The 22,734-nt window shown below is 59.0% G+C and overlaps 1 protein-coding gene across 1 annotated transcript in view; it reads right to left on the bottom strand.

The window, feature by feature from the left end:
• EPHA8 (EPH receptor A8) overlaps window positions 1-21,383 on the bottom strand; it is a 36,368-nt gene extending 14,985 nt beyond the window's left edge. Inside the window, exons 1-4 of the mRNA XM_003989639.6 lie at window positions 21,290-21,383; window positions 15,652-15,716; window positions 8,248-8,911; window positions 916-1,071 (exon numbers count right to left, since the gene is read on the bottom strand). Coding sequence (XP_003989688.3) covers window positions 916-1,071; window positions 8,248-8,911; window positions 15,652-15,716; window positions 21,290-21,383 — 979 coding nt within the window. The remainder of the gene's footprint in view (window positions 1-915; window positions 1,072-8,247; window positions 8,912-15,651; window positions 15,717-21,289) is intronic.
• Window positions 21,384-22,734: the final 1,351 nt, after the last annotated feature.

Raw genomic sequence — 22,734 nt, 5'->3', positions numbered from 1 at the left:
CAGAACACCCAGGCACACAGCCCTGCAGGCGCGGTGTCAGAGCCCCTCGGAGTCCCCTCAGGTGCACAGGGCATGAGCACACGCGACCACGCCCTCTCCGGGCACACGCGCCTCCCCTGCTGGGCCACGTGGGCACACGCTGGGCTCACAAGGCACATTCGTCCAAGCTCTGCGGGGACCTGGGAATCCCCTACAGGGACCCACATGTGCACACGCACCCCTCAGAGTCCTTTGCGTACGTGGGCACGAGACTCTCACGCTCGCGCCCAGGCACACAAACACTATGCGGGGCCCTCTTACGGGAGCAGCTGCCGACACAGACACACACAGTGTTCTGATCGCTGCCGGCCTCCCAGGGCACAACCAGAATCCGACACACGCATGCCACATCCAAGCAGGCGGCCACACATAGTTCCTATACACACTCACCCCACACCCCACACCCACTAAGGCAGCTCAGGCAGTCCATCGAGGATGGTGGCGGTTAGGGGGCTCCTCTGACGGGCCCTTGCTTCACGGGAACCCCTGGCTCGCCCACCCCAGCTCCCAGGACAGCAGGATCACTGCCGGATCAGAAGATGACCCAAAACGCCCGGTACCGGGCGGGGCATGAGTCCAGCTCTTGTCTGCTCCCCGAAGCAAAGAGGAAAGACTGAGGGAAGGAAGGAAGGAAGGATTTCCCTGTAGAGATGGCAGGTGACATGTGACAAGAAGTAGGGACCTCAGAGAGGTCAAGGCCACCACGGAGGAGTCAGTCGGAGTCACCCCCCTTACCCCAGACTGGCCCCCGGCCCAAGAGAGCCACCTGTCCCTGCCTCACCCACAGAGCACTGACTGGGTCCCTGGAGTCCTGGGAGCATGCGGTCCTGGCCCGGTCTTGATCTCCAGGATGCTGGGGCTCGGGGTGGTACTCACGGGTGCAGGCTGCAGACGGTGGGTCCAGGGCCGCACGGTAGTAGCTGAGGTCACAGTGGCAGGCCTGGGCAGCGGGGGCTGCAGAGTGGCTGTGGGGAGGGCAGCGGGCGCAGAGCTGGTCCCCAGGGGCCGACTTGTAGAAGCCCAGCTCACAGGCTGCGGAGGACAAGGCGGCTTCAGGTGAGCCAGCCGGGCCACCCTGGCAGGCCTCGGGGCAGCTTTCCCTCTGACCCAAGGCTTCCAGTGGGATCTCCCGAGGGACACGGGTGTAGCCCTTCAGCATCACCAGGTCCTACCCTCATCTGCAGATGGAGGGACCGAAGCGCAGAGAGAGGGCCTGTGACTTACACAGGGTTGCACAGCTAGTCGGGGGCAGAACTGAGGCTGGGACCCCGGTACCTGAGTCCCGGCCCCGAAGTCGGCACAGGAAAGAGCCTCTTCAAACCAGGGTCACGTCTCCTGCTGCGGCCCTTCCCACCCAGGCCGGTCTCCAGCCTGAATCTGCCCATCACCGGACACCGGGCCCTGAGTGAGACACTGCCTCGGGTGTGGGGGTCAGGAGGCTCAGCATCCAAGGGTTGGGGTTGGGACTTGGGTAGGAACGAAAGCTGGAAGGGAATGGGGCGGGTGGGAATGTGGAAAAGAGACCCAGGTGATAGGACCCCTATAAAAATATCGATTCCAGGCCCCACCACGGCCAACCAGTTAGAAGAGCCAGGCGTGGGGCCTGGGGATCTGTTTTCCAAGCTCCCCAAGCAATGCTGACTCTCCAGGACTCGCAGGCTCCCGCCCCCTCCCAGAGCCTGTCGCCGTGACCGGGACTGACCAGTCTTGTACGTGACCTTCTCCCCGGCCTCGGCCACACCTGCTTCATCTCTCGCCCGGATGACCCGGCCTCCAGCCTTGCCTCCCTAGTCCCCAGTCCCAGCTGCCAGTGTGACTGCCATTCATTCTGTCCTCACAGAGCCAGCACCTTGGAGTGCAGTAAACGAGGCCGTGATCATTGCCAGGAAGGAAATAAAGCGGGTGAGGTGGCAAAGGGTAAACTGTGCGAGGAGCTACTTTCTCAGGGGAGGAAATGGTATTTGGATCGGGTCTAAGCAGTGAGAAGTTGTCAGCCACACAGGGAGTGGGGGTATTCTACGTTACGGAACTCCCTAAAACGACACCTGACTTGGTCACTGCCGGCTCACACCCTCACGGCCTAACAATAAAGCGTGGCGGGCACCGCCCTCCCGCAGCCTCCTCCAGTGTCACCTCTCACTCGCCATCCACAGGCCAAACTAAAGGACCAGCCACTCCCCACACCCAGCAGGTTGTTTCCTGCGTCGGGGCCTTTGCACGTGCTAAGCCTTCTTCCTGGGATGGCTTGTCCTTTTTGTCCACCTGTCAAACTCTCAAGATTCATCTTCCTGTCCCTTGGAACGAAGCCTTTCTCCACACCTCCACGTGTACGCACACACACACATATGCAGGTGCGTAGACACAACTCGTCCCTGCCCCACTTCTGCAGTCCCTGCTCAGTATCGCCACCAATAACACTATGGCTGTACTTGTGTATCGGTATGTCTGGCCCTCCTCCTACACCGGAAGGTGCTTGTGGGCAGCTCCTGGTGAACAAGGGCAGGGCTGCCCTATTCATCTCAAACTTCCTAGAGTCTGGCTCGGAGCAGAAGCGGTCAGTGCCAAGTTTTCAAAGTGAGCTAATCCCGCCGTGATCTGCTCTGCAGCAGGGAGAGATCCCGGGAGTTCAAGGAGGACCAAATGCCACCTAGCCAGGTGGTCCTCAGCTGCACCACGGACCTGACTTCCTTTGCAACAGGGACCACCGGGAAGTTCACTGTGTATTATAACAGCTAAAATCAAGTTAATTTGTAAAACGCTACAGGCTTGAGAGAAAACCCGGCATCGGGAGAAATGATACCGATTCCCAGACTCAGAGGGGGTGGAGCCAGAAGGGGCTCACAGGTTGGAGAGTTGGCGAACGTGTGCCTCAGTTTTGAGACTTCTTCCCTCCCCCCTGGAGAGACCCACGAGGGCTCAGGGCTCGCTGGGAGCTCCGGGTTGTGGGGCTCCTAGCTGACACACTGTGATCTCACCTCCTCCTCCCAGAAGCCCTCCGGGAGACAAAGCCCGGGGGCACAGCCTAGGAGCCTTCCTCCAGGCCCAGGAATGGGGCAGAGGAAGGTTCTGCACTTCATCAGCAAACATTTTTGAGCCTGTTGTTGAACTGAATGACAGTGACCCTCTCTATAGTTATAGCAGATCCATATCGGCTAGCAGTTCGGGGACCATTCACTCCTTCCTCCCCTCATTTATTCCTTCACCCACATTTATTGAGATTCTACCATGGAGCCGAGATACGAGGAGTCGGTCCTGCTCTCAGTGTGCCGTCGGAGCAGTGAGAGGCGCACAGCACACGTATGGTGACACCCTGGGGTGATTCATGGCATAAAGCAAGCACAGCACGACAGCCTGCGGGTCTTGAGCCCCTGGCCGTTCAGAGTCCATCTGGTTCTTGTCAGTTAAGAGCGGAAACTTGGAAGCAGGCTGCCTGGGCTCCTCTTCTGCTCTAGGCGAAGGGACGCTAGGCAGCCTGCTGGGCCTCAGTTTCTTCATCTGTAAAATGGGGATAATAATAGTCCCCCACCTCCCTGGGCTGTTGTGAGGATGGCATGAGCAAATGCATGTGAATTCACGTCAGGACAGCGCCTGGCACTTACCACAATGCTACGTGGCTGCCATTAATCCATTTGTTTGGCAGAGAGGAAACCGGCCGGCGGAGTGCCTTGCTCTAGGCTCCTCGCTGGGCCAGAATGCAAACCCAGGTGGGGGAGCCTCTGGAGCCCGGGCCTTTCCCCCACCAGCCTCTCAACATGGACCGGGGCTTAGAGACGGCCTGGCCATTCTGCCGCTCACCGATGGGCGGTTCTCACGCGCTCTGCTAATACCCATATGGCTGTAACGTGTCAGAGCCAGATTAATCCGCGCAATGAAAATAAAATAATCTTTAATAAGAATACTAATCACCAGGCCTCGGGGAGCCCGGAGACCTGGAGGCAGAGCCGGGAATTAATGGCCGAGACAGATGGAGCGGCCCTGGGCAGGGGCCCGGCCCCGCCCGTCGACCCGGGGCGCTTCCGGAGTCTGCGTGGCCCGCGTGTCGGCCGGGAGCCAGGCGGGGCTGCTGCCCCTGCCGAGGGCACCTTGCCCAGGCCGCCTGTCAGGCCGGCAGCTGCCTGAGGCCCCACCACCTCTCCCCTCTCCCCCGCCAAGAGCCTGAGATTTGACAAATAAGGTGTCTGCCGGTGGATGACCAAAGGAAATTAATTCTAAATCAGATTTTAAACACAGTCAGGAAGGCAAAAGAGCTCGTCGCTCACGCTCCCCCTCCGAAACGAGACGCTCTGATATTTATAGAAAAATGATTAGGGCCTCGGAGGGTGGTTTGTATTCTGCGTCCAGGTGACGGGAAGGACGGCAACCAGGACTTCAGACTCGGGGCTGCTGCTCTGCTGGGTGATGTTCTGAGAGGCCTCTCCCCTTCCCGGCGGGGAGGGGGCTGCAGCCAGCTGGGGGTGGGGGCGGGGGGAGGCCTGGGTCTGGAACTGTGTTGTGAGGGGACCGCTCTGCTCAAGGAGTTGGGCGATCTGGGATGCAATCACACCCCTAGCTGTGTGCCCTTGGGCCAGTCACATCACCTGTCTGGGCCTCGGTTTCCCTACTGGCAGACTGCACGAGCTCCGCCTGGCTCTGACGTTCTTCTGTGGGTCTCTGAGGCCTGAGGGGTCTCGGTGAGGCCTCAAAGAGCCAGGCGACTGGCTTGGTCCCTTTCCCATGGGCTTTCACTGTCTTCTCTGTCAAACTGAGTGCTTCCCGGCCACTTCTGAGGAGAGCGGTGAGGGTGAAACCAGGGGGAAGGGAGGCCGGGAGGGAGGCCATCGCCGTGGGCCGGCCCCTGCTGCAGGCCTCAGGCTCTGGATCCTCTCCTTTTGCTAGAAGGAAGGTGGAGGGTTCAGGCTGGGCAGGGGGGGACCCCAGGGCCCAGCCTTCCTCCTCAACGGTTTGCTCAGAGACAACTGTCTGATGGAGAAGCCAGGGGCCCACGGTCCTCAGGGAGTCCCACACAGGTGGATCGGCGGTGGAGGGAGCCGCAGCTTTGAGAGGACAACTCAAGCAGCCCAGAAGGGCACCCCCAGTCTGTTCCCAGCCCCTGCTTGGCCCCCCAGCCTCTCAGGGTACCCACCCAAGGAGGGGTGAGGATGGGGACCGCTGGCAGGGCCTCGCATCAGGGTGGGGGGCTCAGTTTCAGACCCACGTTGCTTCTTCAAAGGAGGTTACACAGACCATCACAGAAACCCGCGACAGGAGTGAGCGAAGTCTCTCCCCGTGCCACCTACCACTGGCATCCCGTCCCCAAACCTCACTGCCTGCCGTGCGTTAGGAATTAATATTTTTTCAACGTTTTTATTTATTTTTGGGACAGAGAGAGACAGAGCATGAACGGGGGAGGGGCAGAGAGAGAGGGAGACACAGAATCGGAAACAGGCTCTAGGCTCCGAGCCATCAGCCCAGAGCCTGACGTGGGGCTCGAACTCACGGACCGCGAGATCGTGACCCGGCTGAAGTCGGACGCTTAACCGACTGCGCCACCCAGGCGCCCCAGGAATTAATATTTTTTATAAAACCTGTAATTATCTCGCAACTGGCATAATTATGTTGTATTGTGATTTAGATGTAAAATTCGAAATGTGCCGCCATTGCCTAACCCCGCTTTGACATTTCTTTGTTATTTTTTATTAGTGTGCCAGTGCTGCCAGGAAACGAGACTGGCCTCAGCCTCTCCCAGCCCTGGGACGGTCCTGCTGCCCAGGACTTGGGAGCTTCTACCAGGAGTGCTGCCCTTGACTCGCTGTGGGACCTTGGGCAAAACACACTCCCTCTCTGGGCTCCACTCCCCACCCCTGTCGAACAAGGGGGCTGGAGCAGGACCGGAGACCCCCGATCCCCCAGTCAGGAAGACCAGTCTCCCTCCCACGAGCAAGTGTGTCCCACGGCACGCTGGACAGACAAGGGGCTTACTTGCACCAGAGTTGGGGCCAGCGGCTGACCTTGAGCAGGTATCCGCTGAGCAGCTGGCCTGATTATTATGGCCTGTGCTATGCCAGTTCCTAACTGCTCTGATGTTACCCCAGAGAGGAGGGCGGTGGGGTCTGGCAGAAGGCTCTAGGGACAGAGGGAGCAGCTGAGGGCTCTAGAGGGAGCCAGCCTGGGATCAGAGCCCTACTCTGTGACTTAGGTGGAAGGGGCTCAGTTTGTTGCATCTGTAAGATGGGGAGACACGACCTCACTCAGAGGACTTTTGTAAGCATGAGAAAGTGTGTGAACTCCCCGGCTGCACGGACTCCCTGTGCCGAAACCCCCGTGCCTGGGCCACACTAGACGCTCAACAAAATGAGTAACTGCCGTGAGGAGTAAGAAGCACTCATTCACGTGACAAACGCTCAACAAATTGTCGCTAAGGGACTTTATTATCCGCACCAGAATGAGGGGATGTTGGAAGCCAGCTCAGGCAGAGAGAGCGCTGGTGCTGGGCCAGGGATAGGTTACGCACCTACACATGGCTCCGAGCAAGACAGACCTGACTCAGGCCCCAGCTCTACCTGTCGCCAGCCGGGAGGCCTATGCAGCGACACTACCTCTTAAGCCTCAGTTTTCCCATCCGTAAAATGGAATGGTAATACCCGCCTTGCTACAGTGAGCAAATGAACTGATGTGTGAGCATCCCTTTGTGAGCTGTAAAGGCAACGGGGGTGTTTGTTATTGTAATTACCCAGTGGGAAGTTGAGAAGCACAGGGATGGCTGTGATAGGAGCCAGGAGAGGCTGGGAGCCTGGGACCCTGGGAGCCTGGGAGCCTGAGAGCCAACTAGGCCACAGGTGATAGAACAAGTCCAGAAACAGGCAAATGTCACCGAAGGTGCTTTGGGGGTTAGGGTTCTGGAGAAGCAAAGACTCACAGCAGTTGGGAGTGCGAAGAAGGACTTCTTAAGGAAACCAGAGCCCCCCGAGAGGGGCTGGAAAGGGCCTAGTGGCTGCATGGGAGATCCTGATCCCCACAGAACTACCTTGAGCATCACCTGAAATTGTCAGCCTGTGCCCTCCTCAGTCCTGTGAGCACTGAGGGGCCCTGCCTGCCTGCTGGGGCCGAGGGATGGGCCCCGTCCCAATTCCTATCTGGGGCCAGGCCCTAGCCTCTCTGCTCCCTGCACAGGAACCTCCTCCTTCCCCAGAAGAACCAGTGGTCCCAACAGCAGGCTTCACTATGCTCTGAGTGGCTGCGCTGCCGTGTGACCAGCCCCCGGGGAGGCCGAGGAAGGGCAGAGGGCAACCAGGCGGAGACCAGTACAGCTGGGTCACCAGCTGTCTGTCCAGCCGACTCTCCCGGTGACCCGGGTGCTTGGGATGCCTCGTGACACTGCCCCCAGAGGGGCACAGTGCAAGCGTGAAGCACGTCCACGCAGCCTGGGGTGTGGGTCTCTGGCGTGGGAACCCCAGCAGCATGCTCATGGGGAGACAGGTCCCATGCTGCTGCGTTCTCCGCCTTCCCCTTCACAAGGACCTTGGCTGTCCCCTCCCACAGGTCCCTGGGTAAGATCCCGCCCCCCCAAACACCGGCAGGCTGGCCCAGGTGCCCCAGTGACACACCCAACCTAGAGAGTACCCCCTGGGTGCCCCAGACTGCACTCATTCACCCACGGACTGGTTCCACTTCCCTCCACTCCGTACAAGTTTGGCGGGTTTTAAGCACAGATTCTGGTGCCAGACTTCTGGGTTCAAGTCACAGCTCTGCCACTCCCGCACTGTGTGCCCCCGGGCAAGTTCCTCTGCCTCTCTGTGCCTCCGTCTCCTTGTCTATGAAACCAGGATAAAAGTAGCTTCTATGTCACAGGGGAGGCCCGGAGACTAAATGAGTTAATATGTGAAAAGTGCCTAAAACGATGCCCCACGCACATGAGCTCCTAGAATCGTTCCCTCGCACAGGTATGTGCCCGAGCACACGGGCGTGCTTAGACGTACCCCTCCACGGCGCCCACAGAGGGCGCCACCCGGCTGCGGCGTGCCTGCCTCCGTTCTCTCTCCCCTGCTCCACACACACACATGCTCCCACGCACGCAGGCGGCCTGGTGTATTCGCTGACCCACGAACCCTGGAGGGTCACCCATCTTCCCAGGTGCTGAGCTCGCCGCCCGGATCCCTGCCGACCGCCACGGCCCCCACGCCCCGCCCGGACTGAGCCCACGTGCCCCTCCCCCCCGTGTGGCACACTCACCCACGCAGGCGTCCCGCCGCTCCTCGTAGCCAGCGCTGCACACGCACTTGCCAATGGGCACCAGCCACTCGCCCTCGGCGCTGCAGTACATCTTGGGCGTGTCCCGCTCCTCGGAGTGCCGCACGCACTGGCCCCGCACCTCCACCAGCGAGGACGAGTCGGCCCCCGTCACCGCCTCCGAGAAGGCAGCCAGGTTGCGCACCATGGTGGGGCACTTCTTGTAGTAGATGCGGAGAGACAGGATGGCGAGGCACGCGCCGATGTCCTGGAAGGCCAGATAGAAGCCGCGCTTGCTGAGGGGGCCCACGCCGCGCACCTCCGTGTTGAGCTTGAGGCGCCGCACCCCCAGGTCGGCCCCCGTGAAGCTCTCGTCAGCCGCAATGGTGTCGATCTTGAGGAACTTGCTCTCCTGCGTGCTGGCGCCCAGGTCACGGTCCGACTCCAGGTAGTAGAGGTTGAAGGTCTCCTTGCAGGTGCCCAGCACGCCGGGCATGCTGTTGCAGTCACGCAGGGTGAACTTGATCTCGGCGTAGACACGCCGGGCACCGTCGCGGGGCACCCAGCTCGTGCGCAGCCAGTTGTTCTGGTTGGGGCTCATGACGTTGCACACCTGGTACGTGTGGATGGGCTGGAAAGACTCGTCCACCTCGTTGATGGAGTCCCACTGCGGGCAGAGAGAGCACAGCGCTGACGCGAGAGGCAGCACCTCGCCCTCTCCTGCCGGTCGCCCCGGCCACGTGCCACGTGCCACGTGCAACATGCATGGCCCCGGGGCATCCTGGGGAAGAAGATGGGACTTGGGTCTCTGCCCTGGGGTTGCTGACCTCCTACTGGACTGTCACAGCCGTCAGGCACTCTAGAGAGCTCCACATCCTTCTGGGAAAGCGTGTTTTGCTGCATTGGAGCAAAGACAGGCTCAGACGTGTGAGCCACATGTCTGAGGTCACCCGGCTGGTGACTGGTGGAGCCAGTACTGGAATTGATGCCAAGGCTACAAAATCCAACCTTGTTTCTACATGGCAACTCCAAACACTCCCGGGGGGGGCACTTTGGGGGTATTCTGTTTGGGTGATTCAGGGAGCCAACGGGTCCAGTTTCCGTATCAGTTGCCAGAGGGATCTTTCTAATTCGTGAACCTGACTATGCCTCAGATCCTTGAGAAAGGGAGTACTAGGATGTGGGGACGTTGAGCGTGGTGGTTTCTGGGCCAGGCGCTAGCCAGGTTATCAGTGATTCAGAAATAAATCAGACACAGTCAACAGCGCGAAAGGCAACATCCCTGCGAATCACGTGTCTGATAAGGGATTAACATCCAGAATATATAAAGAACTCCTACAACTCAACAACAAAGAACCAAACAGCCCAATTTAAAAAACGGGCAAAGGACTTGAATAGACGTTTCTCCAAAGAATATATACAGATGGTCAAATACGACATGGAAAGATGCTCACCATCCCTAATCGTTAGGGTAAATACAAATCAAAACCGCAATGCAATACCACTCCACACACACACACACTAGGATGGCTACTATCAAAACAACAGAAAATAACAAATGTTGGTGAGGACGTGGAGAAACTGGACCCCTGTGCCCTGTTGGTGGGAAAGTAAAATGGTGCAGCCACCGTGGAAAACACTAAGGAGGTTCCTCGGAAAGTCAAAAATAGAACTACCCTACGGTCCAACAACTCTACTTCTGGGAACACATACACAAAAGAATCGAAGGCAGGGTCTCAAACAAATACTTACACACTCATGTTCACAGCAGCATTATTCACAACAGCCAAAAGGTAGAAATGACCCAAATGGGTCCATCGTTGGATGAATGGGTAAACAAAATGCGGTATATCCAAACAATGGGATATTATTCGGCCTTGAAAGGAAGGAAATCCAGATGCATGCTACAACATGGGTGAACCTTGAGGATATTCTACAAAGCGAAATAAGCCAGTAAAAGAACATATATTTTATGATTCCACTTATATGAGGCACTTAGATCCACGGAAACAGAAAATGGAATGGTGGTTGTCAGGGGCCGGGGGGCTGGGGAATGGGAGGCTGGTGTTTCATGCGGACAGAGTTTCAGTTTGGGAAGATGAAAATTCTGGAGATAGATGGTGGTGATGGTCACACGACACAGCGAATGTACTTAATGCCACTGAATTGTACACTTAAAAAGCGGTTAGAATGTGGTTCGGAAATTTTATGTTATGTGTATTTCACCACAATTGTTTTTTTAAACTCAGTTCAACGGCTTCATTAAAAAATTTTTTTTAATGTTTTAGAGAGAGAGAGTGAACGGGGGGACGGGGCAGAGGGAGAAAGAGAGAGAGAGAAAAATCCCAAGCAGGCTCCACACTTAGAGCCTACGCGGGGCTCGATCTCACAACCCTGGGATCATGACCAGAGCCGAAATCAAGAGTCAGACGCTCAACCAGTTGACCCACCCAGATGCCTCTCCCACAACTTTTTTAAAAACAAGGAAAGCAACATGCCAGAAATACTCCCTCCCCTTGACCGTCTCACAGTGCATCAGACAAGGTGGTTGGGCGCTCTATGCCAAAGAGGATGGGCATCCAGAGGGGGATGGAACTTCCTGCAGGCTGAAGCAGGAAGCTCTTGCAGGGGGAGTATGAGCAATGTCCAGGGAGCACCAAATAGCCCAGTTTGGACACAGAAGATTCACCTCCAAGATCCAATGAGCCAGGAGCCGAGAGATCAAGACCTCTTGGTCTCTAACCTGCTGTGTGACCTCGGGCAAGCTCCCATTCCTCTCTGGGCCCCAGCTTCCTCAACTGCAGAATGCTGGTTGGCCAGAAGCAGTTATTGTGGGCTGAGTTCAGTGGACTCCTGATGGCCCCAAGGAGGGGCTGGGGGCTGAGGGCAGATGGAGGGTACGGGCTCCGGGTCCCTGCCTTGGCTCGGCCAGAGATGCAATGCCTTGCTGTCCTTTCTCGGGCCACTATGGGCAGTTGCCCTTGAACGAGAGATCCTCTTACTTAAGGGGGGTGGGAGGTAAAAACTGCTCCTCATGATGTTCTGAGAATCTGTGGGGCTCTGAGTAATTCACAAGGGTTGGAGTGGGGCCTCGGGGGTCTGAAGTCTGGCAAAAGCCCCTCCATCTCTCCTTGTCTTGGCCAGCCACGTGGTCTCTACCCTCAGTGCCCACCCCTGTAAAATGGGGCTCAGACAGGCCCGCCTCAGTGAGGCTCGAGAGGACGAAAGACGTAGGCTGCCAAGTGCTTTGGCTTGGGCCTGGCCCAGCAAGGCACCAGAGGAACAGGATTCCTACAACGCCGACCCAGCAGCATCTTCCCAGCCCACCGGCGCCTGCCTCCGAGCCCCCTGGGGAAGAGGTCCGCGGTGTACCAGCCTCACCCGAGAGTTGATGCCTCCTACACCCCCTACCCCTACAGGGCCCCCCTGTGCCCCCCACTGCAGCCAGGGCCTCCGGGCAGCGCGGTGTCACATCTGGGGTTAAAGTCATTGTCACAATTAACGGAGCACCAAAGAGCCAGCCAGCTGCTCCCTGTCTGTTTCCTGCCAGGAACCTGGATAAATTAATCAGCTCCATCTGAGTCCGCCCCAGCCGCCCTACCGGTGCCAATGGCCTGGCCTTGCCCTGCCGGCCCCAGGGGCTGCTGGAGACACCCAGAGAGGCACGAATTCCTGGAGGCTGGTTCAAGGATGGAATGAGCCCGGCACCGCCCACATCCCCGCCCCCCTCCAGCCCCCACCACTGCTCTGCAACTCCGTCCTCTGTCTGGAACAGAATGCCCTGGACCAGCTGTGCAGCCCTGGGCACATCACCTCCCCTCTCTGAAGCTTGTGCTCCTGTGAAATTGGTGGGGAGGGGCTGATACCAGCCCCTCCCACCTACTCCAGGGGATCAGGTGAGACAACAGAAGGTGACTTTCATCCCAGGGCAGCATCATCGGTTAATTCACCAGAAGAGGGAGAGTGCGTCCCAACAACGCGGAAGGAAGGGCACATCCTGATTAAGAGTCTGGGTCCTGGGGCCAGACTCCCTCCAACCTTAGCAGAGTTGCTTAACTTCTCAGGGCTTCCGATTTCTCACCGGGAAATGTCCCTTTCATGCATCCTCATTGATGGCAACTGCGATCATCCCCGTGTTATAAACGGGGAGGTGGAGGAGGCGAGGTAAGCGACTTGCCTGAGTCACGCTGATTAAAGGCAGCAGCGTAATGGCTCATCCAAGACCCAGACTCTTGGCTCCTAGGCCGTGCGGTCATTTTGCTGATGCTGGAGACAGCCCTGGATGACCCTTGTTCCCAGGCTGTTTAGGAAACTTCAGAATCAGAGGGGTGCCTGGAACACAAGGACCACATCCACAGGCTCCCTAGCCAGCTGGGCAGGAGAATCACCTGGAAAGTTCATGAAACAAAAGATTCCCAGGCACCTCCCCAGACCCCCTGGATGCAGGGATCTGTATGCCTCACCTGCTAGCCTGGAACAGGCTCGACATCTAGAGTTTGGGACCCAGGGATCTCACCCAGCCTTCTTTCCTCTCTGGACAAGCCCATTCTCCAGGTCCCATAAAGGTGGAATGTGGCCCCTGGCTGAGCAGACAATGCTGGATTGCCTCCCACCCCCTCACAATGAGGACACACACCAAAGAGAACACAAGGGACTCAGCACAGGCTCCGGACCGGAGAGACTGGAGTTTGAGACCACCATTTGGAACCTGCCTGATGGGGGACAAATTATTTCTTGCTGCTCTGAGTCTCAGTTTCCTCATCCGTGAAATGGGGTGGCTGTACCTACTCACAGGATGGGTTGTGGGGATTACGAGATAATGTCTGTGAATTATTCAGAGCTATGTGAATATACGTTATTTATTCTAACTCCTAAACAAGTAAGGTAACTCTGAGCCATGCTTTAGAGCATTCTGCAAGCAAACAAGCCTTAGATTTCCAGAAAATCATCGACAAGTCTGGTCATGCTCCCCACCTGCTTAAAACCTTTACAATCCCTTGTTACTCTAAAAACCAAGTCCTGAGTTCTGAGTAGGACAGAGGGACAGAGACACCCAGAGCCAACCTGGGGCCAGGCCCACTCCTTCCTGGCTGCTGAGTCTCAGGGGAAATGCTGACCCAGCCATCAGCCAGGCAGTCACCCATTCAAAGGTCGGCCCCCCGCCACTGGCAGAGCTGGCCCACTTTATCAAGCCCTTTCTCACCCATGCGCACCCCTGGGAGACAGCCATCTGGGACACACACACAGGAGCATTCCACAAAGAGAGACTGAGGCCCAGGGAGGTACAGAGATACCCCAAAGACCCAGCCTTTACCCTTAAGCAGGGCTGACCTGCTCTGGCAGAAAGGAGTTCCCTCCTGGTTCTTAGGCCCATGTGGCCTGCCTGTGAAGCTCCCTGAAGCCTGCTGCATGGGGGCTGATGACAATGGACTCAGCTTACTGCTGCCAGGACACGAAACCTCCAGGGAGAGAAGAGGGGGGCTCTGTCCTGACCCCAGCCACAGGCCACAAATGACCCGGAAGAAAACACCACCCTGGGGTGCCTGTGTGGCTCAATGGGGTAAGTGTCCAACTCTCGATCTCAGGGTCATGAGTTCAAGCCCCGAGCTGGGCTCCACACTGGACATGAAACCTACTTAAAACAAACTAAAGCCCTATCGCTTGAAACCTACTTAAATAAACAAAAACCCTACCCCAAAGTGAAGACATACCCCTACTCCCTTCATGAACACTAACTCTTGACATCAATATCACCGTCATCATCATCAATATCATTCCCCTCGTCTCCAGAGCCGTGGAAGCCAGTGTTCATGAAACAAGTCATGCGTACGAGATGTGCCTGTGTCGGTGGCGGGGATGTGAGGGTGCGTTTCCGAGCACCCTTGCAGGAGGACACGTATGTGACATGTAACTGACACACACTAATAACGATGACAGTGCCCAGTGAGGGCACACCATGTGCCAGGCACGGTGCCCAGACCAGATGTCACCTCCCCTCACCCTTGCAGCAAACCCCATGACACTGTCACAGGCACATCCCTTCCAACAGCTGGGGAACTGGGACTCAGGGAGTGAAGTGGTGACCACCAGGGCCACCCGTTTGTCGATGGCAGAATCGGGCCTCCACCAGGCTCACGGGTTCACTTTGGCTTGACTGCCCTGCTCACCCTGGGATCTGGATAAGAGACGTGGAGGGACGGGGACGGTGCAGCGTTGTCCCTGGACACCCCGAGGTTACCGTGCCAGCTCCCCGGGAAGATGGGAGGGGCCCCCTGCCTGAGAGCACACAACCCACAGAGACCTGATGGGCTCAGCCCAGGGTCACCGTGGAGGCCATATGGGCCTGGGGGTTTGGCCACAGTGGGTTCTAGCAGTGCCACCCAGATGATTCTGACAGAAGAGAGAGGCAGGTGGGGGGGTCCAGGGGTCTGGACAGCTCCTGGCGAGGAAGGGGCGTGAGGGGTAAAAGGCCTGGCTGGGGCCCTTTCCTGGCCGTTCCTGGCCATTGGCACGTCCCCGGCGACCCTGGGCCCAGTTGTGATATGTGACTCTGTAGGCCCAGAACCCAGATATAAGGATCCCGCACTTGGGGCCTTACAGTTAAGGACTGGCAGCCCAGCACTAGATGGTTCTGTAATCCCAAGGGTCTGCACACAGGAAAGGAAGGAAGGTAGGAAGATGGTAGGAAGGTAGGAAAGCAGGAAGGTGGGAAGGTGGGAGGGTAGGAATGAATGCAAAGATGGATGGATGGAAGGGAGGAAGGAAGGAAGGGAGGGAGGAAGGGAGGGAGGGAGGAAGGAAGGGAGGGAGGGAGGAGGAAGGAAGGGAGGGAAGAGGAAGGAAGGAAGGGAGAAAGAAGGAAGGAAGGGAGAAAGGAAGGAAGGAAAGGAGGGAGGGAGGGAAGAAGGGAGGGAGGGAGGGAGGGAGGAAGGGAGGGAGGGAGGGAGGAAGGGAGAAAGGAAGGAAAGAAGGAAGGGAAGAAAGAAGGAAGGAAGGGAGAAAGGAAGGAAGGAAAGGAGGGAAGGAGGGAGGAAGGGAGGGAGGGAGGGAAGGAGGGAGGGAGGAAGGGAGGGAGGAAGGAAGGGAGGGAGGGAGAAAGGGAGGGAGGGAGGAGGAAGGAAGGGAGGGAGGGAGGAAGGGAGGGAGGGAGGAGGAAGGAAGGAAGGGAAGAAAGAAGGAAGGAAGGGAGAAAGGAAGGAAGGAAAGGAGGGAGGGAGGGAGGAAGGGAGGGAGGGAGGAGGAAGGAAAGAATCAGCAGCTCTGTTTCTAACTGCTGTGTGGCCTTGGGTAAGTCCTTTCCCCTCTCTGGGCATCTGCTTCCTTTTGATCTATCTGATGATAAGACTGTGAGTCAGAGCCTTTCTCTGCTCATAGAGGATGACGCTGGCCCCACTGCCTATCACCTACCCCATGAGCCGGATACGTGAGCCAGCCCCAGTCTCCATGGATGGTTGATGTGTCCAGCAAGTTCACTGTAAAACAGGAGACAAGAAAGCATCAGCCCCTGGGACACGCTTCCCCTGTCCCACAGAGCAGCCCCACCTGGCCATTCGGGTCTTCACTCAGGCCAGCCCACACCAGCTCTGTGTCTGTGGTCTTTCTCATTTCCCTTCTCCTTCAGGGCTCGGTTCGAGTTGTGCCTCTTGCCCGAAGCCTCCTTCCACCACCTCGGCCAAACCCCCAGAACGCAAGCTGCCCCAAGCGCTGGGTTTCCCGGGTTGGTGATGCAGCGGGATGGTTAAGAGACGGGCTCGGGAGTCCAGGAGGCCCGGGCCAGAATCCCAGCCTTGCCACTTTAGGAGCTGTATGTCCCTGAACAAGTCCCTGCCCCTCCCTGAGCCCCAGGTTCCTCCTGTGAAAAATGGGTGTGACAGCGGATCCTGTCTTACAGGGTGTTGTGAGGGACAACCTGATCCCCGTCTCGCTCGTGGGACACGACAGCATCCAAAAGCACCCACCAACATTCACACTCTGCGGTCATTTGTCCCACAGGAGGACTGGCCCCGGCTCTGCAATCACCACCGTCTTGCTAGAGATGCCTGGCACCTAATAAGTCTTCCGTGCATGTCTGATGCGAAGAGATCGGGAGGAGTAAGAGCGGCCTCTCGGCACCTACTATGTGCTGAGCTCTGCGAGGGGCGCTTTGGACGCCTCCTCTGTGACCTGCACAACTGCGGAGAGGTGTTGATTCTTCTCTCTTTACCAATGAGAACACGGAGCCTCGGGGAAGTTCGGGAACATGCTTGGAGCCCCACAGGCGGAACCGGCAGGGCTGGTGTTCAGGGCACCTGCCGAGGCAACCGCAGACAGCACCCCCAGCCCTGGCAGGACCCGTGAGCAGTCACCGCGGTTGGGAAAGGAGTGATGGCCTGGGAGGCGAGTCTATTCTAAGCCAGATCCTCCAAGGGGACCCTGCAAAGCCTCCACAACAGAGAAGAGCTCGCCTTTGGACCCAGACACTGCTGGGCTCATCTCCCAATGCAGCTACACAGTAGCAGGTGACCTTCACTTCTCTGACCCTCAATTTCCTCCTCTGTAAAATGGGGATAATAATACCTAGCGCTGACGGAGGGTAAACCGTGGAGCCCGGAGTCAATGCCTTATTAACGCGAATTCCCTTTCCCGAAGTCCTGCCCCTCCTGCCTCTCTCCTTGGACCTCAGACCTACCCATTCACTTTGAGGTGAGGAAGCGGCACTAACCTGTTCAGAAATCAGGGTTTGAATCTCAAATGCTGTGTGTCCTGGGTAAGTCCCTTCCCCTCTCTGGGCCCCTGCTTCCTTTGATCTATCCGGTGATGACTGTTCGGAGGGCTTTGGGCTCCACCTCCCCACGCCTTTCCGTTTCGCTCTCTCTTCCCGCGCACCCCCTCTCCCAGCCTTCAGTCATGGGCTTCCAACTAGGCTGGCTGGGCCAGGTTACAGAGGGTTAAAGCTGGGGCCCTCCTGGAACTTTTCTGCAGGGAGGCTGGGTGTCCTTCTGCCTGTGATTTGCATAGCTCTGCGCCTGCCCCTCAAAGATGGAGACAAGTGTCTTCAGGAAATGCTGGAGTGAGGATGCTCTCTCTTATTTGCTGATTTTCTCCCTCCTCTTACCCTCCCACCCCATTGTCAGAGCCCCCAGAGGGAAGGCCGGCTGGAGAGAGAGCTCGGAGAACGAGGGTCGGGCCTCTGCCCGCCTCCCTGGGTCCCCAGGGGTCAGGTGGGATCAGGCCACGGAGCCAGCGCCCGCAGAGGGATCTCCCCTCCCCAGCCGGCCCCACGCCAGGGGCGCAGGCAGAGAGAAGCCCTCCCGCCTCCTTCCCTTCCTCTCAGGCAATGGAGAGAAAACTGGGTCAGGCAAGCTCTCTCCTCCTGCTGGCTGGTGGGAGGGGGAGGGGGCCGCACTGCAGTTTCCCCCAGACTAGCAGAGCCTAGTCCGGGGAGATGACGGGGCCGGGGACCCGGGGGCTCCCCCATTCCAACCCACATTCCAGATGGGGTCTTGGAGCCGGAGGGCCCTTTCTCCAGCTTCCCCTGAAGGCAGCTCAGACCTGCCCGGACCCAGGGGCAATCAGAACAAATGTCCGCCACTCGGACTCCTCCCCGCTGGAGGGTCCTGACTCTCAGGGCGGGTGGGCGTCTGCAGACCCTGCTTTCCAGACCCCTCCCACCCCAGGAAGCCTCACCACATTTGCTGCGGATTCTTGATCAGCCAGCCAGGGGGCTCAGATAATCCAAAGATAAGTCAAAAGTCGATTCTATCGGATTCAGGAAGAGCTATAGGATTCCAGGGCTGCTTGGTGTGACTCCTTCCAGAAGCTTCCCTGACCCTGCCCTCCTCTCCTCTCCCTTTGTGCCCCTCCTCCCTACCTCGCACACCCTCCTAGGGGGGCCCGGGGGTGGGGTGGGGATGCAGGATGTCTGTCCGGGAAAGCTCCAGGCCCACCGGAGGTTTCTTCAGACTGGAGAGAACTCCAGCATGAGGCCCACATGGCCCGGGCCCGAGTCCCCTTGGAAATTCAGACCCTTCTGGTCACCAGGCCTGGGCTCCCCCCTGCCTCTTGCACTGCTGGCCTATGGGTCTGTGTGACATCTGTGAAGTCAGTTCTCCTCTCTGGGCCCGGTCTCCGCATTTGCCAATGGGAGGACTGAACTCACCATCTCTCAGGGCCTTCAGGGAACTGAATCGCTTAACCCCTCTGTGCTCAGTTTCCTCATCTGCAAGATGTCTATGGGCATCCCTCTTGGGCCTACCCGCCTGGGCTGTTCTGGGAGATCAAACGGGTCCCTCTCCTGCTCTGAGAAGCGCAGATAATTCCTAAGCCTTTCCTGTTCCACTGTGGAAGGCATTATGCGATTTCTTTTTTTCTCCAGCACTGTCACCTTCCCCCATTCCATTTCGCTGAGACTAATACTTAAATTGATTTACATTCCCTGAGGACGCGGTGCATGATGGTGAGGCTGGAGAATTCGGGTGGCCAGGGGATGTCAGCCAGGCTGTGAACGCCTCGGTGATCACCCCAAAGTGGTGGATAATCCACACCAGAGAGTGATAAGGGGCTATGAGCCTGGTGGGGCTTGGGGGGCATCTCTGCAGGTGCAGGGCCCTCCCCTCCCCTGGCAGGAACCTGGCGTAGGGGCACTTGGCCAGGCTGGGGCACTGCCACCTTTGCAAGAGCCCGGCTGGGAATAGACGCCCCTCCCGGAGCTCCAACAGTCTCCCTTGCCAGTCCTGGCACTGTACCAGCCCGGGGATGATCCCGGGAGGGACTCGTGTCCTTCCGGAGGAAGGACTGTCCTTCGTGGAACCTACGCCTCAGGCTGTCCAACCTGCGTGGCTGCCCTCCGTCCCACTATGGGTACCCTGCTTCATTGACTGGACGGCGTGCACTGGCCCCTGGACAATGCCTAGCCCTGTCCTGGACAAAGACTTCCCTCCTGCCTCTCTTTGTGGACCTTGTCTCTTCCCCAGCTGCTGCCCCTCCCCTGGACATGTCCTCTCTCTCAGGCCAGTGGCCTGCCTTCGGCAGGTGAGCCTGTTCAAAGTCACCTCTGCAGGAGGACTCTGGGGTTTGCCAGCCTGCAATTCTGGAAGGTGCTGCCTCCTTCCTGGAGAAGATAATGGAAGAGAGGAGTTGAGGGTGTACTGCCCAGAGCCCAGAGCCCGGATCCCAGATGTGGACCCCTCGGCATCTACTGATGAGAAACTGTTCCCCTCCCTCCAACCCAAACCTGGGAAAACTGTCTTCTCAGGTCGTAGCTCCGAGAGCCCCCAGGCCCTTCTGCCCCAATCCCGCCCTCCTCCTGGCTCACAGGCCCGACCCTCACTCAGTTCTCTTCTGGTGTCCCAGGAACCTGCACCTCATCGCTAGCCGCCCAGCTGGCCCTGCTCTGCCTACCACCTCGCCTCTTAGCTCCCTTGCTATGGTCCCTGCTCCCTACGTGGTCCCTTTTTCACTGGAGACTGTAAGTTTATCTGTGGGTGCATTTATATGTACATATGCATTTCTGTGGGCATAACTGCAGGTTTGAGGGTCCTCTTACATACGTGGTATCTGCCCATAAATGTGCATATTTTCATGTGCGTGCATCTGTCCCCACATGTGTGTGAACACGTGTACTGGCTGCACTTCTGTGTATCTGATGTGGGTGACGTTGGAGGTGGGGGCTGTCCATGCAAGCGAGTCTCTACGGGCCTGGGTCTATGTGTGCAAATCCTGATGCGTGTCTGTGTGCGCACGTGTGCTTTCGGGGACAGCTGTATCTCTGAGTTGTTCGTGTGCAAGGGGGTGGATCTCTGGTATATCTGAGCGTGGATGAGGCACACTGGCTCTGGAGCTCCCTCGCAGGTGGAAGAAGTTCATCCTGCCGGGGTAAGAACGCAGCCCTGGACCCAGGACATCAGCCCCTGGACCCTGCACAGAGCACCAGGATACGCATCCTCTGTGCAGAGCTGTAGGGGCAGAGGAAGTCCTGGGGGACAAGGGGTGGGGTCCAGAACAGAATCCAGGGTGGCATCCTGGGCTGGACCTGGAGTGTTCAGTGGGACTGACTGTGTGTGTGTATGAGTGTGTGCGTGCAGGTGCGTAGGTGTGCAGGTGTGAGGCCTTGGGTGTTGGGGGAACCTGGTGGGTGCCTCTTCCCAGCTTTCCTTGTTCCCACCCACTGCCAGGAGGTCACCTCCCAGACCTTTTTTGTCCTGACCGCTCAGCCCACACTCCTGCTCCCACCCTCCACCCCCCATCCCCCTGGCCCCTCGTCCCCTGGGTGACTGGACTGCCCAGGCCTTGCCCCTGGACAAGACCCTGCTCTCCGAGGCCTTGCCTGCCTCAGCCCTTCTGCAGTCCCTCGGCTTGCCCCTCACTGTGCCCTGCGCCCAGGGCCACGTCCCGCCCCTCAGAGCTGCCCCTCCCCTCCAGCTGTGACCTCCCCAGCCCTCCAGCCCTCCCACCTAAGACTCTCACTCCCTGCCCCTCTCTCGTCCTCCTGCAACCTGGTCCCGCTCTCTGCTCCTCCGTCCTCAGTTCTTGGTCCCCCCTTTCAAGGCCACCCCTGCCCTCTTCTTCAGCCTTCCGAACCTCATCTTGTATCCCCGTATCCCTGTCTTCTGTCCTCTGTCCCCGCCCTGTCCCCTGGTCCTGTTCCCTCTCCTCTATACCTCTTGTCTTCTGTCCCACCCCCCTCCACCCGCCCCCCTCCTGTTCCATCATCCCCAATGTCCAACCCTCAGTTCTCTGTTCCCAGCTCCGAATCCCTCAGTCCTAGCCCTCTGTTCCCCAGACCCCCGGGGGCCTCTGTCCCTCATCCTCCAGCCCACGGGTCCCTGTTCCCCAGTCCTGTCCCCGGTCTCCATCGCGCCGTCCCTTGACCTCGGTTCTCTCCCGCGGTGCCATCCCTGTCACCCCCCCCCCTCCCGCCCCCAAACCCAGGGATCCCAGCCCCTTATGCGCGCGCGCTCGGGTCGAGGGGAAGGAAGTTGAGCCTCGGGCAGCGGGCACCGCGCCCCGGCCCCTCGGCCGCCCCCGCCCCGCCGCCGCCGCCGCCGCCGCCGCCGCCGCCGCTCACCTTCGCCGCGCGCCGCGGACACGCAGGTGGCCGCCGCCGCCGCGGCCGTGACGACCCAGAGCGCGGGGGGCAGGCGGCCCCGGGCGGGGGCCATGGCCGGGCCGGGCGGGCGGGGGCGCCGCGCACCCTCCAGCTCGGCCGCAGCGGCCGGCGCGTCGGCGCGCTCCCTCGCTCTCCCGCACACCCGGCGGCCGGGCGCACACCCCGGCGCACACGCCGGCACACAGCGCACACGCGGGCACCCGCGCCCGCCGCCGCCGCCGCCGCCGCCGCCGCCGCCCCGGGCGGGGGCCGGCCCGTCACGGCGCCGAGCCAATCAGCACCGAGGCGGGGGTGGGGGTGGGGGACACGGAGCCGCACCGCGGACACCGGCCCGCGGACCCCGCCGCCGCACGTGCGCACGCTCGCACTCACCCGCCCGCGCCCCACGTCCGCACGTGGATCCCGAGCCACCGCGCGCCGAGCCACGGTCAGGGCGCCCCCGCGACACCGGGACGTGCAGACCACCGGGGGAGTCCCCGTGTCGGACACGCACACCGAGGCGAGGCGTCTTCCCGCACCCTCACGCTAACACGCTTTACTCTCAGACACGCGCGCCCAAAGTGCCTCGCGCGGTGACACACTGGGATGCACACTCAGGAGGTCCCGGGCGGAGGCTCGGAAGCACTTTGGGGCAAAAACTCTCCCCTCCCCTCCCCTCCCCTCCCCATTGGCCGGGCGTGAAGAAGACGCCCAGAGTTTTAGGGAGCGGCGGAGTGCAGCGGTCGTGGGCGCAGGTTCAGACACCAGACACACAAGACTTTCAATCCTGGCTGTGTGGCCTTGGGCAAGTTTCTGAACCTCTCTGAGATTCACCTTCCATAACTATAAAACAGGGATAACAGCCTCTCCCTCCTAGGGTCGTTGTGAAACCCATATTCAAGGACTCAGGTAAAGGCCCAGCATACTGCCAGGCACACAGCCAGGCGCCCAGTAATGGAAGGTGTTCTTGGACGATGGGGATTATTATTGCCTGCTCTTCCCTCCCGTGACGTTCCCCATCTCCAGTTCCATTCCCAGGAGTAGGGACCTCATCCTGGGAAGGCTACAGGCTGCCTGCAGAGGGCAGGGACGGTGGGGGCTCCCTCCTGCAGCCCTGCCTGCTCTCCTCAAAGCCCCTGAGCACCTGGAGGGCCGAGCTGTCCAGGAAGCAGATAAGAAACCTGTAGCTCCTGGGGGCTGGCCCTCAAGTGTGGGTGCCTGCTGGGACAAGTCTGGACTCTGCCTCTGACTTAGCCGGCACAGACCATTGCCCAGCTCCTCCAGCTGCACTCCCAGCCCCTGAGCTCACCAGGAAAAGTTGGTTGGACCCGTGGCTGGAGGTTATACGGAATGATCAAGGCCATTTGGGGAGTGCGTGCCAGACCCTGCTTTCGGCACTTTATAAACTCGCTCTACTTTAAGCC

This window comes from Felis catus, chromosome C1, assembly GCF_018350175.1.
Source record: "Felis catus isolate Fca126 chromosome C1, F.catus_Fca126_mat1.0, whole genome shotgun sequence".
Classification (NCBI taxonomy): domain Eukaryota; kingdom Metazoa; phylum Chordata; class Mammalia; order Carnivora; family Felidae; genus Felis; species Felis catus.
This window is presented reverse-complemented; position numbering and strand designations above follow the sequence as displayed.